The sequence below is a fragment of the Electrophorus electricus genome, chromosome 24 (genome assembly GCF_041902795.1).
Source record: "Electrophorus electricus isolate QZ-2024a chromosome 24, ASM4190279v1, whole genome shotgun sequence".
Lineage (NCBI taxonomy): Eukaryota > Metazoa > Chordata > Actinopteri > Gymnotiformes > Gymnotidae > Electrophorus > Electrophorus electricus.
In genome coordinates, this window is record NC_137520.1 from 8,322,712 (window position 1) to 8,341,048 (window position 18,337).

The 18,337-nt window shown below is 44.2% G+C and overlaps 2 protein-coding genes across 3 annotated transcripts in view; one reads left to right on the forward strand and one right to left on the reverse strand.

Moving 5' to 3' along the window:
• Positions 1-6,747, forward strand: part of plagl2 (pleiomorphic adenoma gene-like 2) — a 29,287-nt gene extending 22,540 nt beyond the window's left edge. For both annotated transcript variants that reach the window (XM_035522260.2, XM_081706754.1), the window contains exons 3-4: positions 1-6; positions 416-6,747. The exon at positions 1-6 is cut by the window's left edge and continues 446 nt beyond it. In XM_035522260.2, the coding sequence (XP_035378153.1) occupies positions 1-6; positions 416-1,901 (1,492 nt within the window). In that variant the 3' untranslated portion in view covers positions 1,902-6,747. The remainder of the gene's footprint in view (positions 7-415) is intronic.
• A 775-nt stretch (positions 6,748-7,522) lies between these two features.
• tm9sf4 (transmembrane 9 superfamily protein member 4) lies at positions 7,523-18,085 on the reverse strand. The gene is made up of 18 exons (XM_027006979.3): positions 18,020-18,085; positions 16,994-17,101; positions 16,597-16,696; positions 16,259-16,427; positions 15,551-15,695; positions 14,552-14,675; positions 14,121-14,239; positions 13,927-14,038; positions 12,786-12,856; positions 12,534-12,666; positions 12,358-12,439; positions 11,616-11,691; positions 11,145-11,228; positions 10,855-11,030; positions 10,683-10,746; positions 10,469-10,588; positions 10,065-10,154; positions 7,523-9,552 (listed from the first exon to the last, which is right to left on the reverse strand). Exons 1-18 carry the CDS (start codon positions 18,059-18,061, stop codon positions 9,403-9,405), a joined length of 1,965 nt encoding a protein of 654 aa, XP_026862780.2. The 5' UTR covers positions 18,062-18,085; the 3' UTR covers positions 7,523-9,402.
• Between the last annotated feature and the right edge of the window lie 252 nt (positions 18,086-18,337).

The following is an 18,337-nucleotide window of genomic DNA, read 5'->3' on the forward strand; positions in this document are numbered from 1 at the left end:
TTACAGGTAGGTCAGTTCACTACAGCCTGCTTCAGAACCCAAAAGGAGTGAAGTGTGAAGATGACCTTTACCCACAGAGTCCCTTTGATGCCTCTGGGCTGATATTGCATGAGGGATTTTTACATACCAGTGCTAGTCACAGTGTACACAGCTGATGGTGTAATGTTGTTGGTAATTCATGTCAGACACAATTAAATGTCACTGTATTGGAAATTTTTTTTATATCTATGGGAGGGGTATTCACAAATTTAGAGATAAAAATATATCTGCAGGCCTATCACATAGCCCGACCTAAGCAGATGGTAAGTCTAAACAAAAGAAAGGTAAAATTGTATATAGTAGTCCAGACCTCTTGATTAAAAGTTTTGTTAAACAAGGGTCGGGGGTGGTTGCAAATACTTTCTCGCCCTTGCAGGCATATGGCCACACACTCACCTCAGAAGACCCACCAGTGCTCTTTTTGCGAAAAGATGTTCCACCGGAAAGACCATTTGAAGAACCACCTACAGACCCATGACCCCAACAAGGAAGCCTTCAAGTGTGAGGAGTGCGGCAAGCACTACAACACGAAGCTGGGCTACAAGCGCCACGTGGCCATGCACTCGGCCACGGCGGGTGACCTGACCTGCAAGGTGTGCCTGCAGAGCTACGAGAGCACCCCTGCCCTCCTGGAGCACCTCAAAAGTCACTCAGGCAAGTCCTCGGGTGGGGCCAAGGAGAAGAAACACCCGTGCGACCACTGCGATCGCCGCTTCTACACCCGCAAGGACGTCCGCCGCCATATGGTGGTGCACACGGGGCGCAAGGACTTCCTGTGCCAGTACTGTGCCCAGCGCTTTGGGAGGAAGGACCACCTCACACGCCACGTCAAGAAGAGCCACTCGCAAGAGCTGCTGAAGATCAAGACGGAGCCCCCGGATATGCTGGGCCTCCTTGGCACAGGCTCGCCACCATGTGCCGTGAAGGAAGAACTGAGCCCCATGATGTGCAGCATGGGCTCCAACAAGGACTCCATGATGGCCAAGTCGTTCCGAAGTGGCCCGCCCTTCCCGATGGGCATGTACAATCCTCACCCCCTGCCAGCCATGTCCAGTCCCGGAATGGGCCACCATCATTCCTTGGTTCCCGGGTCGCTGACTGCTGCTATGAGTATGAGCTGCCCCATGGAGCCTCCCTCGAACCTGCACCACCACCATTCGCACCACCACCACCACCACCACCACCACCACCACCCCTCCCCACCCCCATCACACCAGCAGCAGCCACCGCCCCTGCAGCCCCAGGCCCAACAGCAGCATCAGCATCTCCCCCAGCCCCCACCCAAGTACCAGCTCGGATCTACCTCATACCTGCTCGAGAAGCCCCTGAAGGTGGAGATGGAGAGCTTCCTAATGGATCTGCAGAGTGGCCTGCCGGTTCCGCAGCCGCCCTCAGCAGACCCCCACTCAGCCGCCTCGCCCAACAAGGACGGCCTGGAGCCTCCACCGGGCCTGACGGACGAGCTGTGCGGGGACCCACTCCTGTCTAAAAGTCCCGCCGTCATTGCGGAATCTCTCTGTGCTGCTAACATGGACTTCTCCCACCTGTTGGGCTTCTTCCCACTCAACCTCCCTCCCTACGGCTCGCCCATGAGCTCAGGAGGTCTGGTGATGGGCTACTCCACCTCCTCCACCGCCTCCTCCTCCTCCTCCTCGTCATCGTCGGCATCGTCACACACCGCCGAGCCACATGCCACCACGGTGACACCTGCGGTGCCTCTTACCTCTTTGCAACCTCAACCTCAAGAGCAGCCATGCTCCAGTGGGGGACTCGGTCTTGGGCCCCTGCCCCCTCTCCCGCCAGTGTTCAGCTCCAGCCTCAGCAACACCACCCTGCCTCGCTTTCACCAGGCCTTTCAATGAGGCTCCTACCCCACCCTGGGCCTGCCCCAGGCTCAGACACCTAAGGCAGCTCGGCGCAGAGGAGCTCCTGGGCTCCCCCTAGGGGTGGGGGTATAAAACACTTGAACACATAGAAGCCTTAATTGAAGCGCACAAAAGCTTTCGAATGAGCCTGGAAGAAATCCTTTATTTCAGAAAAGGAAGAAGGGCATAGCTAATGAGAATAACACAGAGCTTTTATTTAGGCTTTCTGTCTGTACTTCCGATTCGGCCCCTCCCCCCAGCCCTTTCCTCGCCGTTTTCTAGTTAGGAGGCAGCATCAGCAGGCCTTAAGGCGTGGTACTGCATACTTTTAAAAAGTAATAATATGAGTAGTAATAAAGATTAATGTAGACAAAGTAATCTACCTTTTAAAAAAACTCAGAAAGAATAGTTTGAAGTGAGTGTTTTAATTTTTGCTTTTCCAAATGTGAGACCTAACTTGCTATATTGTCTATATTCTATTAAGCGTATATTAAGGTCAGGTCACATTCGTTTGCCCTTAAACTAAAACCGTCTTTGTAGCCACAGGAGTGGAAAAATTAGTGAAGGAATGAAGGTGTGATAAAACTGGAAAATTCCCTTTACATAGTCCAGTAACAGATCCATTACACTCCCAGTTAGTTCATTACATAAAAATGGCAATTCCAAGTATCAAAAAATGTTTTTATATTTTTCAGTGAGTTTAATGTGTAATTTCTTTAAAAAAAAACACTTCAGGATAAACCAGTTACTCCTAAATTAGATTTGTTTCATTAGATACTTAATTAGATATTTAAAAGACATTTTTGCTGGAGTGAAATGTAGGTAAGGGAAGAAAGAAAGCTGAAAGAAAAGCAAACAAGACCGGAGGAAAACAAATGGAACAATTTGATTATGCTGCTTTATACACTGTGACCATTATCGAAGCTAAAGTTGGAGAAAATGATAATGTAAAAAAGTTCACAGGTTTACAGCATTGCTCAAAGATGCACTTTGTTTACAGCAAAAGGCACTTGACCTCTTTTGGTTACTATGGTGACTCACTGCCCCCACTAACCAATCTACCTACCTAATTCACTTACCTAATTCACTCCTCCCTCTAGCCAAGCTTGTTAAACATAGACAGCCATTACACAAACAAAGAAAGCCTGAGGCCTCAAGACATTTGAAATACTTTCAAAAATTATTAGAGCCCTTCATATTTTGCCCTTCCTTCCAGCACTAATTTTATCATCTCCATGGCGAGTTTCTTACCTGCCGTTCCGGCCGACCTCTTTGTAATGTTAGAAGACGGAAATATTTAGGCAGGGCTTTTTTGAAATTTGAAAGATACTTGGTAACCGCCACCCTGACATATGTGAAAAGAAAACAAGAAATGACAAGATAGAAGAAAGTTCTACAAAAGTTTTTTTTTTTTTGTTGCAGTGTACGAAATATCACATCAAAAATATATATTATAATTACTTGTATTTAGTAAAGTGTAATTTAGATAGATGTATTAAAAATTGATGGATTTTTTTTTTATTGTGGAAGGTATACACAATTGAGTAACCTTGATCAAAAAAATGGATGAAGTAATTGCTTTTCCTGTAGCTTTCCCAATTCTCTTTGTACTATACATTTTCTTCTGTGTCAAACAAAGAAATCACTAGGGTGATATTTTGTCCCAAGTATAATAGGCATTTTGTAGAATAAGTAGAATGAACTTACCCTATCTTTAATCTTTAGTGTTGCATAGAGAGGCCAAGAATGTGACCCACGTTTGATTTGAATTCTTTGCTTTCAGTATTGGAATGGAACCTGAATGATTTCGTCTTTGGTGTGCCTTTAGGTATTACAGGCTCTCCCCATGGCTCTGACACAAAGAACAAACATAAAAAAACCTTTTTACAGGTTGTTTGCCATGACAGAGGGCATCACAGAGTCACAAAAAAAAAAAAAAAAACTGAACAAAAAGACTGAAAAATGCAAATCCCTGCAATACAAGACCTAGTGTCTGTAAAACAAATTAGGCATTGATGACAAATCCAAATTTGTTTTAGAAAGAAGAGAAAGTGATGAAAAAATTATTTGTATGGTTCCCGTATTAGCCCCCAGAATGCAGGTCCACAGATGGACTGCACAAACACATACAATCCTCGAACACAAATGTCTACCTGAAGGGCTTGACCTCATGGCGGCAGATGCACGCGTTTGATGCTGTGGAACCTTTTCCTGCCTCCACCCTCCTTTTAGGTTCATTTCTTGCATGTCCCTGTTGGATTTTTCTCCAGCCCCACCTTAGAAGTAAATATGAAACTCATTTAAATCAAATTAAAAGAAGCGTGCGAGGCCACCCTACAAACATTAAAAAAAAAAAAAAAAAAAAAAAAAAAAGTTAATATGCTGCTTTAGTACTATGGTTGACGACAGTCATAGACCACTCAGTAGAAAAACGTCTGCGAAGACCTTTGAAGTGAAAGCATGTACAGTAGTACACATCCCCTCTCTCTAGTTCTCTGTTCTTTTTATACAGCTGCTTCTTCCATTCAAATGAACATTTTATGAAAGGGTCTGATGAGAGACAAAATATCTAGAAAAAAAAGTCACCAGCCAGGTCTTTGACATTCAAAGCATGGGACGTTTGATTGGGATATTGCCTAGTCATTTGTTGTCATATTATGTATTGTTTTCTGTTTGTTGAAACAGGACCTCAAAACAACACAACGCATCACCTCATTTGTTTTTGTTTTTTTCATACCAAAAACCTGGGGAGAAGAAACTTCATTTTGCACAATCGCTAATTAAAGATAAACATGTAGTTTGATGTTTGGGCTCCAACTACATAGAATATTGTTTTTGTGTGTGTTTAATCTCATTTGTAACCTATTTTATGTCAGAAAAAAACAAACATTTATTTGATAGGCACTTTGAAATTAAAAGATTTAAAAATGAGCTAAAAATGAGACATTAATGTGTGGAAAATTTACATAATCTTTATTGGGAGTTTAAACTGTTTAAGCAGAACAAGTTGTAGGGCTAAGCAAAGTTGTGTTGTTTCTTGAAAAACATTAATTTGTTTCTTTAACAAAACACGATGAAACAAAGATTTAAAAATGAGACATTAATGTGTGGAAAAATTTACATAATCTTTATTGGGAGTTTAAACTATTTAAGCAGAACAAGTTGTAGGGCTAAGCAAAGGTATGCGTTGTTTCTTTAACAAAACACGATGAAACAACAAACGCTATTGGCAACCTCCGAGTTTGTCCTCCCCGGGTTTTCTGTGAGCTGATCTGAATTCTAGCACTTTTAAACCTTTTGAAAAGAGTATTTTTTTTTATTTCAGCCTTACATTTGTTTTTGTTTTTTTTGTATTTGATCTTGTACATGTATGTGCCATTAGATCGATGTGTAGGATTTATTAATCTTTATGTAATTGTTTTTCCTCCTCCTCCAAAAGAATAACAGTATTTTTGATAGATTTTCACTAATATCTTCCACATTGATCTCCGCCCCAACTTTCGATGTCCACATTACCGGCCTTCCGAAACGGAAACCGTAGAGTAAAATACGCTTGTTCATAGCCTTGGAAATCTTTGCAACCTTTGTTAAAAATGTCAGTCCAGCAGTAATCTGGAGCATAAGAAGCTGGCTGGAACCTGCCGCTTCTGCAAACTAAAGAAGAATGGGAGAAAGAAGAGAGAGAATAAGGAAGTCAGTTCCAGCCATGACTGAAGTGTTTTCAATCAGCAGCATATTACAGAACTGACAGGTTTAACTGGTTTACTGGAAAAAGTCCCCTCCCCCATAATAGCGTTTGGTTTAAATCAGGTTTTACATAATAGCTGTCTGGATGGGTGGAGCTCAGCGGCTGGCAGTTGTGCCGTGATGGCGATGGGTAGTTGAGTCCTGAGCCGTGCAGGACTTTGGGTCTTGCTTCGTGGCCAGCGGCCCATTGTGCTTCAGACTGAGGGGAGACTTCAAAAGGTGAGGGCTTTTTCAGGATGATATCAGCCTTGCTTCAGTGCTCCTTTAAAAAGGGGAGCCTCGCTCCCATTGAGAACTCTCCACCAACATCAAAAGTGGACTTCTTAAAAACGAGAGGACCGCCCCTTCAAGTCACCTGTGATGCTTCAAAGTCAATGGATGGATGGGTGGGTGGGTCAGAGGGGCAAGTTGGAAACAATATGGTAAAGGGACATTTGTTTGATCTCTGATACCCTCCCCATATCTACCATTGAACCATATAGCTCAGTCTCCTTTGTAATTGAGTAAAAATGACCTTTCCTCACACCTACTGGGGATGCACTTATTCTATTTTTTCTCCCAATACGAGTAGGTGCTTAACTAAGCTATTAAGGGAAATTATTTTAAAAAAAATAATTGATCTAAGGTTTAAAAAAAGGACAAATTATTTTTATGGAAAAAGCTCTTTTCTTGCTTTATAGTGTCAGAGATGACATCAACTTGTAGTTTTAGCTTAATACAAGTCTTGCATTCCAGGCTCTTTATGTATCTTGAGTAGCAACTTAGTTCTTATTTTTAATACTTGCTTATTACTGCCACTTTTGAAAGAAGGTGAAAACAAAACAAAAAAAGGAATATTTTCATTCATCCTTACACTATTTTATAGAGAATGGAGTTTTATCACCTACAGGGAGAACTGTATAAAAACGTGTGACAAAACAGTCTACTTTTTTATTACGTCTCACCTACAATCAGTTGCTGCAATGTAAAATGACATATGTATATTGGTTGATCCAAAGAGATGACATTACAACAAACCTATTTACTTATTGTACAGTACATGTACCTTTTAACTTGTATGATGTTAAAATCATTAAAAGACAAACCCACGGTTTTACACTCCTCTCCTCCATCCTCTCCACACCCCCTCCGGTTGGGGTGATTTCCTGCTGGCCGTGGTAGGAGAGACTGCTACAAAAAGCAGGGCAGGTTAGCGTTGAAAACTGCCATTCGCATACCATACAGCTAAGGCAGGAAACCACACCAGTACGCACAAATGAAATGCTTAAAAAAAAAAAAAAAAAAAAAAAAAAAAAAAACAGAAAAAGAAGGCAAGTTTCCAAGTGATAAAAAAGCAGAGTGGCTTAATTATACTGCCATACCTCAACCCTGTACTTACAGGTCTAGAGCTGTTTTAGACCGACATTCTCACAAATACCCAAAGTATAATACACAGTGCACCAGGGTTTCTTGCGTGTAAAACGACTGGAATTCGGAGGAATTTGAGGTTTTAGTCTTTTCTCTGTGTACCAGCAACGGCTCAAACTCCAGCCTCAACCACCACTGAGGGAAGGGCTCCAGCATGGCCAGGAGCCAAACACCATGTCAAAAAAAAATATCATGTCGGAAAATCAAACCGGCGGGTCTCATTCACAAGCAAGGTCTTCGAGGGACAGCGTGTAAATTCCCAACCTCTCTGCACTTTTTTTTTTTTTATTGTTTCATACAGCATAACCCAATATTTGTTTAAGGAAGGAGGGTCAAAGATATTTTTAAAAATAAACATGCTTTTGACTAAAAACAAAGACATAACTGGTACATATACAGCTTCACAAAAAGGCAGAACGCAATGATACAGAGCGGTGTATTTACATCCACTGCAGACACATGCCTTCTTTCTCTCTCTCACACACACACACACACACACACACACACACACACACACACACACACACACACACACGAAAAAGTATGCCTTTAGAAAATATTTTTTTCTTAAAATAGTCCTTGCTTCCAGCAACAGACAGATAAAACATCTCTAAGAAAATCCTGCTAACATTAGCTCTCCAGCCAGATCACCAAGGACACCTAGTGAGATGAGGCATGTATTAAGGGGGGGGGGGGGGAGGAACTATATGATCGGCTAGTTGTAACTATGCTGTGTTCACCAAGACCTCCAATTAAAAATCCATACTTCATTCTGTGATGAAGAAGCCTTCAACAAAGATCCACCACATCTGTGGCAATGCAAGCCAGGAGTCCAGCCACCATCAGAATCGGTGGTCAAATCAGCAAGAAAGTGGCGATGGGGCCCATGTACCAAACACCCCGCCCCCCCAACGTGAGTGGGAGTACACTAAGAAGCTAAATTTCACTGGTAATCTCAATCATGAAGAATCAGTGTTCACCAATGCACAAAAAAGAGGCCCGGCCCACGTGGGTTGTTTTTTTTTGTTTTTTTTGTTTTTTAAATACCGCTACTGCCCTGCCTATAAACGCTCCTGGAGCAGACGCTGGAGTTGGGAGCAGGGGGCTTCCTCAGCACCGCCATGCTCTACGCACCTCAGGTTGTGCTCTGCTGTGACAGCAACACCGAACACGGAAGCCGTCAGACGCTACTCAAAGCTCTTGAGCCTTGAAAAGACCCCCCAGAAAAAGAATATTAGAAATTGAGACAGAAAACACAAAAAAGAAAAGGAAAATGACAGTATGGACTCTTACACTGCGATGTTGTGTATCCCACAGGCAGACCGAAATGCACTGCAAAATGGCTGTCTTGACATGTAGTGGAACGCGTAGGATATTAGTTTACCTGAGACACACTGTTAAATGCTTCACCAAACTTTGTTGTGCTGAATAAGAACAGGTTTACGCTCTTATAAGAGATTATTGTCAGTGGTGCCCTGGGTTTGGGAAACTATCCATGACTGTATAGGGAAAACACCAGTAGAACAAAGTTGTGGTTTTCTTTTTATCTCCATTTTTTGTCTCAAGTATCAACACATGATTTTAGTATCTGCTCATTACTGTAACAACCATAGACTGATTACCCCTCCTCCAGCATGCTGTACACACACGTGCACGCGTGCGCACACACACACACACACACACGTGCAAGCATGCACACAAGCACATGTGCGCGCACACTCACGCGCACGCACACACACACACACACACACACACACACACACACACACCTGTACAACAAATATTAGGGTTTGAACCAAAGGTATGGGAACAGGTTCAAATTAAATACACAGTATTAAAAGATTACATGTCATCTGTAAAATGATACACTACTTCACCATACTGCCCATCTCCTGATGCCACACTTCTTATCCTTATTCCAAAAAAGCCACCCACCCCCGCCCAACCACAAAAAAAAAAAAAAAAAAAAAATCACAACAAGCTTTGGCCCATGTGGTATGTGCAACAAGAGCTCCAGAATTCAATTCAGGAAAAAAACAAAAAACAAAAAAAAAACATTGAATCATGTTTAGAGTCCATAATGATGAGATCTGGCTCAGTGTAGGCGAGACTGCATGAGGGGAACAAGGAGACGTGGCTGATTAGTCTGTGCACAAACCACCTGTCCATTTTCTCCTCCAGCCAACAGGGGGCACTGCTGCGCATAACCCTTCTCACTGTACAGTCTCACACACACACGCACGCACACCCTTACATCAGTGCTTGCTCGGCAAACCAGAAGGTAAAACGTTAGAAAGGAAGTCAAAAGAAGAAAGATAACAAAAGCAAAATGGATGCCTTCGGCTCAGTCGATTTTGACGGCGGCGTATATTTTGCGGATGAACATGTAGGCTGCGTAGAAGCCGATCGTCCCCGTGAGAAGCCAGAAGGACAAGACCATCAGGGCCGTGTAGCCGAAGTACAGCAAGGAGGGAATGAACTCCACGATGTCCAGCTGGGAAAGGACAGAGCATAAAAACGTGAGTGGGCTAATATGTGCAAGTTTGTTGTCTATCTTTGAAATACTGTTAAGGTCTAACATGCATGCTTTTGTTCAAGCAATTAACATTTGAAAAAAATAAGACCACAAAGTGTATAGCAAACATAAAACAAACCATATAGCACTACAAGGCTCTTGGCAGGGTCTATTTCCAAACACGTTTGTATGCTGGAGGTGCAAGCGTGTAACCATGGCATGCACAAGAAACTTCATTGTAGATTATTAATGAAGCCTGGCCACATTATGAGCCTGCACAACTAAAAGTGTCACAGCTATTTGTAGGGCTAGCAGAATAAAAAATAACCACTGCTGCTTTGAGCTCTAGAGATCAGTCAAAGTGGGAAACATGCCACAGCTCAAGCGTGCGCGCGCGTGTGTGTGTGTGTAAACGAGGTATAAATTAAACAAACTGGCGCGTATAAAACCGTTACAGGTAACCTTTGATGAGCTTTGCTGTGGAGAGTCACCTTATTGACAAAGTAGAAAACGGCATAGACGAGCACGTAGAAGGCGGAGCCTCCTGAAACTAGGAAAGTCCTCCACCACCACCGGTAGTCCTGTGGACAGCAAAAGGCACCATCAGACACTTTTAAAATATGGTTAATGGTGTTATGAATCATGCCAAATGTAAATGGTGACATGAGACACCAGTGTAGTTCATACACAGTTCAAAGGCAACAGTCAGCTACTCCACTGCAGAAACACACCTAACAGGCTTGAGACACTGGCTCACAGCCTCAACAGGTCACAGCTCAAGGTCATGTTTACAAACCTTGTTTACACATGTCACCTTGTGTGTTGCTTACACTAACAGTTGAGATCTGCAACCATCAAAAGACACAGAATGTCCCCATATCCCACCCAGACGCACCTCTGCGCAGAGCTGGAAATAGACCATGACTATGCTGATCTGTGAACAGGAAACCACTAGGATGATGAAGACCAGAAAGAGAAAGCCGAAGAGATAATAGAACTGGTTCTCCCAGATGGCCTGGAGGGGGAACAACACATCTCGGTTAGATGAGAATTGATAGCTCCCACGTTCTCCGGCCGGGACACGCTGAGGTGTGGGAGCTCTGACTTACGCTGAAGATGAAGAAGAGCTCGATGAACATGGCACCGAATGGGAGGATGCCAGCCATCAGGATCCTAGAGAGAGAGAGAGAGACAGAGACAGACACACACAGTGTGAGTCTCTGTACAGTCCTGTGGGGAGTATAAGGCCACTCAGCAGTGCTGTGACGCTGAAGAACTCACCCCACGAACTTGTTCATGTACCAGCGCTGCTCAGGCACCTGCCGGGGAATCTGGTTGGTGCGCACCGGGTTGTCGTAGGGCTGCTTGCGGAAGCCAAAATAGTAGCCCAGGTAGACCAGGGGCATGGAGATCCCGAACCACATGCATAGCAGTGCCAGCATGGTGGTGAAGGGCACCTGGGGGGAGGCAGCCATGACATTTACACCAGCCTTTCCTGTTAAACTGTGAAGATGAGTCTCTGCAATTGGTGTGTGAAGGAGGCGAGGACGAGAATCTGTGTGGTTACTCACAGCTCCAGAGGAGTGCTCCCCCCAGATGAAGCAGTTCAGCACAAAACAGATGCCAAACACCACACCAGGATACAGAGTTGCAGTCTACGGATATGGAGAGGCCACACACGCCCCAGCACACACGCATATACGTACACACAAAGACACACACAAAATCTGGTACAATTTCCAAAAGGCTGTAGTGCAGGTAATAAGCTATAACAGCGAGCAGCAGTATCAACGCTATCAGTTAAGAGGCCAAGAGAAGACCAGTAAACCAGGTTAAACCACCTACAGCTACGGGTGACGCAGTCACAGGTGAAACATGCACAGCCATTTTCTAATATGGAAGATCATTCAAATGATCCACAGCCATTGACTCCCTGGTGTGCAAGATAATCCTGCATAGCAGTCTGCAATCTTCAGTAATGGAACTGCCAAGTGGAAACCATGGCAACATTTCTGCCCTGCCCCTCTCCAGGTGATACTCACCCAGAAAGCCCCTTTCCTCCATCGGTGGCCTTTCAGAGTGCGGTATAGTCTACCAGCAAAGTATCCTCCAAACACGCTGTCCGGATAAACATGGGAAGACCCCACACACACACCCACACACACACACACCCACACACACACACCCACACCCACACACACACACCCACACACACACACCCACACACACACACCCACACACACACACCCACACACACACACACACACACCCACACCCACACACCCACACACCCACACACACACACCCACACACCCACACCCACACACACACACCCACACACACACACACTCTTACTTACAGGTCCACGACCAAGAACTTTCATTTTATTATTTAACAATGACAAAATAAAAGCAAACAAAATTTTACTCAGCTGATAGTTAACATGTATTACTCCAGAATATACTAACATTTACTTCATTTAGTTCTAGTGGTTTGTCTAGTGGCATCTAATTTAATACAAGCACGTGGATTGCAGTTGCCGCTTAATGACAAACATCCGATATCAACTAATTAGAACACTTGTCTATTGCCAATACTATAGTGTTTTAACTTTAAGAGGCTGAAAAAAATATTTTCCACTAGTTTGCAATAAATAAGCCAAGTGAAACAGTCAAAGGCCAAACTGTTGTCCTAAGTACTTAAATTATATCTTCAAAAACACCACCACCACACAAGCATGCACCTCCCTGCACACACAGGCTCATCCACATATATTCATCTTACCCCATAAACATAAAGAGGAAGCAAGCAGTAGTCATCAGGGCCCCCCGACTGGATGGAGACAACATGCCCAGCATGGCCACAACTAAGACACACACGCAAAATGGGTTATTACAGTTCCCTTGGCTATTAAGGCAACAGCAATTTTCTACATTAATGAGAGGCAATGTCCTACTCACATATAACAATGAGCACCATGCAAAAGAGCTGGATCCCCGACCCCAGCAGGGAACTGAGGATCATGGGATACTGGGGTGGGCGGAAGACGTCTCCGTGAACGTTCTTCCAGCCGGACTCCTCCATAGTATCCTCCTGGGCCAGAGAGAAGGTGCAGGAGAGGGTGAGGGAGAGACAGGATGCCCCAGGAATGGCTTCACACAAACAGAAGAGGCCCACAAGATGTGGCCTCAGGTTCGAGAGGGTTCTCTTACGATGTCATCTTCCCTGTTGTAGTTGGCTATGTCTTTCCTTAGGGTTCGGATGATGATCATGCTCAGGATACCTGGGGACACGAACCACAGCTGTGTGGGCTCATGGTACAGCAAGACAAGAACCACAGCCGTGTGGGCTCAAGGGACAGCAGGACATTCTAGAACATCCTCCAGTCCCAAACTGCCCATTTGAACCCCAGGTTCCGTTTCAGTGTCACCAGCAACTACTGTGGCAGAATTTAAATCGAATTCAAACAGCTCCATGCAAGATGGGAGGGTGATTCAAACATAAGCTGAACCGCTTTAAATTGGGCGCCTAACTGAATCCAACACCTCCGACACTCGACTCCGTACTCTGCAGAGATGTTCTAGCAGAACTAGATGCTTGAGAGGAACTGGACACCTCGCGGTTTTCCCCATGTTCATACAGTGATGGCTGGCACTGCCACACACCAGGGGGGTTGCAGGCTTGCTCAGGCTTGCCTATGTCTCCAACGTCTGCTGTAGGGAAGTCCTCTGCTATATGCTATATCCTACCTAACAAATGTCAGATATTGTAAATGTTCTATTCATATAACTAGAACCTAACACTATTTTCAGCTGGACTAAAAACAGCCAAGGCATGTACAACAAGATAGCCCAAACATACCACAGATGCAGATCCGTTTAGTGACACTACATTCTTTTTCAAACTTTATAAGCAGTTTTGAGTGAGGATATTCGTTTTTTTCTAAAGATAGTGCTTTGCTCTGGTGCATCATACATGTCATAACACAAAATTCAACAAGAAAATGTTTGATGATATTGACATGCCAAAAGTCTAACAAGTGGTCAAAAAGGTGGTACTCTTTCCAAGTCGTTTTTACAAATGACTATTAATGATGAAAAATTATTGGAAAACCTGACTGTGTGTAACGCTGACGTCCTTCTAGAACACTGAAGTAGTCAACAAAGAAGCCAACCAACCCACGTGACCCAGGCCAAGTTGCTTGGCCTCATCCATCCCACCAAGTCAAAACAAAAACAGTGACATATACATCATTTGAACATCACTGACCTTAACTGTACTTGCATCACATTAACTCCTAATGTCAGTGCTTGCCAAATGTGAGTGGTGCTGAGTGGTGAGAGAGTGTCGTACCTGACAGGAAAAAGACGACCACCACAGAGTTGACTATGGAGAACCAGTGAATCTGCACGTCGCTCATGGTGAGGTACGTGTCCCAGCGTGACGCCCACTTCACCTGGCTCTCCTACGCAAAAGACGACAGCACAGATAAAAGGCGGGGGGGAAATGGGGGGAGGGAGAATCAACTCATGGGTGCACTAGCTCACCTCCCAGTGCACGGAGTAGGTAAAGATCACGCTGTTCTCCTTGTTTGGGTCAATCTCCTGCAGGGCAGAGCCACTGGCCTCGGGCAGAGTGCACCCGCTGGCCCCATCGCCCTTCAGGTCTGGAGGGGGAAAAGATGTAAATGGCATGCTCATTTATTAAGCCATCCCATCACAGGTGAGAGCCACAGGCCAGGCGGCAAAACCGCATTCACAGCAAGGCCATTATTTCAGTTGCAGCACCGCGTGATTTATTATTCACGAGTCGATCGGGATTCGCCGCAGAGTTTCACCAACCAGACCTCCTGTACCTCCAGTACGTTGGAAGCAGGGAACTCTGCAGATATTTGTCTTAGTCTTTCCCGGGAGGTGGAGAGTAAAGAGCGAGAGGAGAGTCTTGGTGAGCAGGCCGAGCTGGAGATGGAAGGACTTACCCTCTAGCCCGACGCTCTGTGGAATCACCTCAAAGCGGACGACGCGGTAATTGTGTTCTTCCTCCTCCTCCACCTTCTCTTTGTGGTAGTACAGGATGAAGGACAGGTGGTTGTGCAAGTAGTACTGCAAGGAGTGGGGCAAGAAAGTACACAGCACTTATTAAAGGTATTCATCTACTTTCAGAACGCTCCACTGCATAGCAACCCTTAAAAGGTTGGATGTAAATAAATACAAAATTTGGCTGCATAATAATAACGCCCTTAAAAGTATCAGACTGAATAAGACAGGGATTAACCAGTTACTGTTAAAATGACACGGCAAGCTTCTATGCTTCCAAGTGTGTTCAGTCACCCACCCAAACATCAGCAGTTCTCAAAAGTCATCCGGGTCAGCAAGAAATGCTTGGTTGAAAAGAAAATGGCAAAAAAATAATAATAATGTTTTGAAGGCCTGTACTGGTTCACAAGCAGTAAGAGGAACATGTCACCACCCTCACACTGTCCATAACAAATCATTAGTTCAAAAACACCCAGTGTCACCATTCATACACAGTGCCCAAATCTGAGTGGCAACGGCGCCCTCTTGTGCAAATATTTTCACATGTTAAACGTGTGCGAGTGAGTTTGCCAGCCAGGTCTGTAAGGTGCTTCGCATCCAACAAGCTCTCAAAAACCAGAAATGGAGCAGCCAGTAGCATTAGTCACCCAAAACCACAGACAACACAGTACAACAGTTGTCCTCACAACTGATAAGAATGCAACAACATTCACCGGGGATGGTGGGGGTATTTAAATAAGAGTCTTCTCAACAATGAAAGCAATGTGAGAAAGGTTAATGTGGCAGATACTTTTTGGCTACCCATCTCCATAGATACAATTTAAGGAAAACGATCTGCAGTACAGACTGCATTCTGAGTAAATATTTGGAGATGTCCAACCTTGTGTCCACAGGTTACATGCACATCTAGGACAGACAACTGAGAGCAAACCTGTTATTACCTTGTTGCTGTCAGTGAAGCCTAGCCTGTAGCCATGCTCAAACTGGACATCCTTCATGGCATCTTTCTTCTGCTCCTCGTCTGTGGCTGCCTCTCTGTTTGGGTAATACTCTAGCCTTGTGGCCACGGGAAGGTTGTCTGCAATACTGGACATTTGCATCACCCAGTTAAACCTATCCATTTAATTACCATGGACAGTGGCTAGAATGCTGGTAAATGTTACAAACTTCTAAATGATAAACTTCTTATTTGGCAGATACAGACAGATGATCTGTTCAATGCAACAAGGATGATTAAACTACATATAGTAGCTTTATATTTATGGCATTTAGCTTATGTTTTTTATCCAAAGCGAGTTACAATTATGACGGAGTCATAAGCAATTGAGAATTAAGGGTCTTGCTCAGGGGGCCCAACAGTGGCACTTGGCAGCAGTGAGGCTTGAACTAGCAACTTCTGATTGCAAGTCAAATACATTAACCACTGAGCCATCACTGCCATTAAATTATAATGTCTGTAAGAAGTAGTAAGTTCTATTCCAGAAGGTTTTACAAACCAGATAAAAGTATTCAAAGTCACTTTGCCTGTAAAGAATGAAAAAGACACTCTTCCTCCACCTCCCATTGGATGTATCCCATCTGTTACAATACATAACTACAGAGCTGGCAGGCTGGTGCCAATAAGCCAGTAGGGCGGGAGCAGGACTCACAGGTGAACATAGTACTCCTCCTGGATGCGCTCGGCAATCAACTTGCTGTTGGCCATAGTGAACTTGGTGGGCTCGTTCACCTTCCCGCACACCAACTCGCACTTTTTGTCCTGGTTCATCCACACCTGGTAGGGCGTGTTGACGATGCGGTCACCACGGAGGACCTCGCCTGGGCCGCATAAATGCCACCGTGGTCGCCCCGAGGAGGGAAAGCAAGCGTCAAGACTATTAGGCGCAATTGTGTGGCAAAACACATATGGTTTCTTTCTTGTTTTTGGGATGCGGTTTCCGACAGATATGACCAACACAACCCTGGAGTTCAGAGGGATGCGACTTACCCAGGTTCTCTGCCTTGTAGACGATGTTGGTCGGCTGGCAGAAAGGGAGCGAGTAGTACTCATAAGGAAGCTGGGTCCTAGAACTGGTCAGCTTCACTGCCTACATAAAACAAAGAGTCAAAGACATTCAGCATTACACTGCACAGAGGTTTAGGCCTACAGCACAGACGGCAAAGAGCTTTAGGATAAGGCTTTATCGTGGCTATGGCTTGACTCTGCTGCAAAACAAACTGGTCATTTTGGCAGCAAGAAGATCTGCAATTCCACCATTTAACAGAGATGTGCAGCTGAAGGTAGGCTCAAGCGGATCATAAATTAAGTGTAGAAATAGGCTATAGTTGAGCACTGATCTGAAGCAACAATACTTTGGGAAAGGTTCACAGATGGTGAGCCACACCTTGATCTCCACAGGATCATTCTGATGGAAATCCATGGGTGCTACACCAGGCACATAGAAAGGCTTGACCAAAGGCATTACGGAGAGCAGCAACAATACCCACGTTTCCTGCAGAACAAATGCAAAGCCACGAGGAAGTGGTATCAAATTGCAGTGCTGTTTAGCTGTTTAATAACAAAAAACAACAACAACAACAGTCAGCGTTTATAAAGTTCAGGAAGACTCTTCGATTTTTACTCCATTCAGTTACAAATTTGCTACAAGCTGGTAATGGGAAAACAAAACGTTTGTACGAAAGCAGCTGATTGTAAAAGACCTGTAATTTATTCCAGTGGAAAAACAAACAAGAACAGAGTATTTACAGGAGCCTCGTCTATGTGAATAAAAGTTTCACATCGTTTCACTAAATGTCATGAGTAGAAAATATTTTAATAGCTAGAAAGCCATTTTTAGTGAATACACAGTGAATTTACTCCGTAAAATACCGATACCCTTTGCGACACCAGTTAAAAGTGTTAGAAAACCGTTTGTGTGACCTTCTGTCAGCTTAGCTAGCTAGGTTGCACGAGGCAACTTAACTGTCATCGGCTCAACGCCAAACGCTGATCACCACAAAATAGCGAGCTAGTTAGCAACATCGCCTGTGGCGTTTCACAAGTAACAAGAACCTGCAAGAAATTTTAAAAAGAGGCATCGCCCTTTCCCGAGATCAGTCCACAGTCATTAGCCTGATAGCTATGTAGTGACTTGACCAATTAGCTAAGATAGCTATCTTTACAAATCAGCTGGCGTTAGCATTCCTAGAGGAGTAGGAACTGTTAGCATGCTAGCCAGTAATCTCGCTTGCTAACCAGCTACTTTACACGGCAAACGCTGTAAATACTGGGAAATTAAAACTTATAGTGTTAACAGCCAGACGTCTAACTAAAGGCAAAACAACACCGTGTTATGGTGGGTCTGAGATTTGATTTACGTGAATCGACACAACAATTAAAAATTCAAAACAGAGTTATCATTTGAACTCACCATCGCGGCCGCCATCTTGAATACACGTGTCATTCGAGACATCACCGGAAACGTGTCTCAGCTTCGTAAGCAAGCCGGCAAGGGAAGAAACGTTAGCTGTAGGATTTATCATGTGTTATTAAACCGTAAAACACTATAACTTTGCATAACTATTTATAAGAATATCCTAATTTGGTGATACGCTGCATTGCATTATGTCGCGTTTTATGCTGCGTAAAACAACTTTTATACTTTTCTGTTTTTCCGGTGTTTAGTAGCCTACCTGTCACTTTGTTAAATAACCCAATAACCCGTTCAAACGCATTGACTCTTTCAACA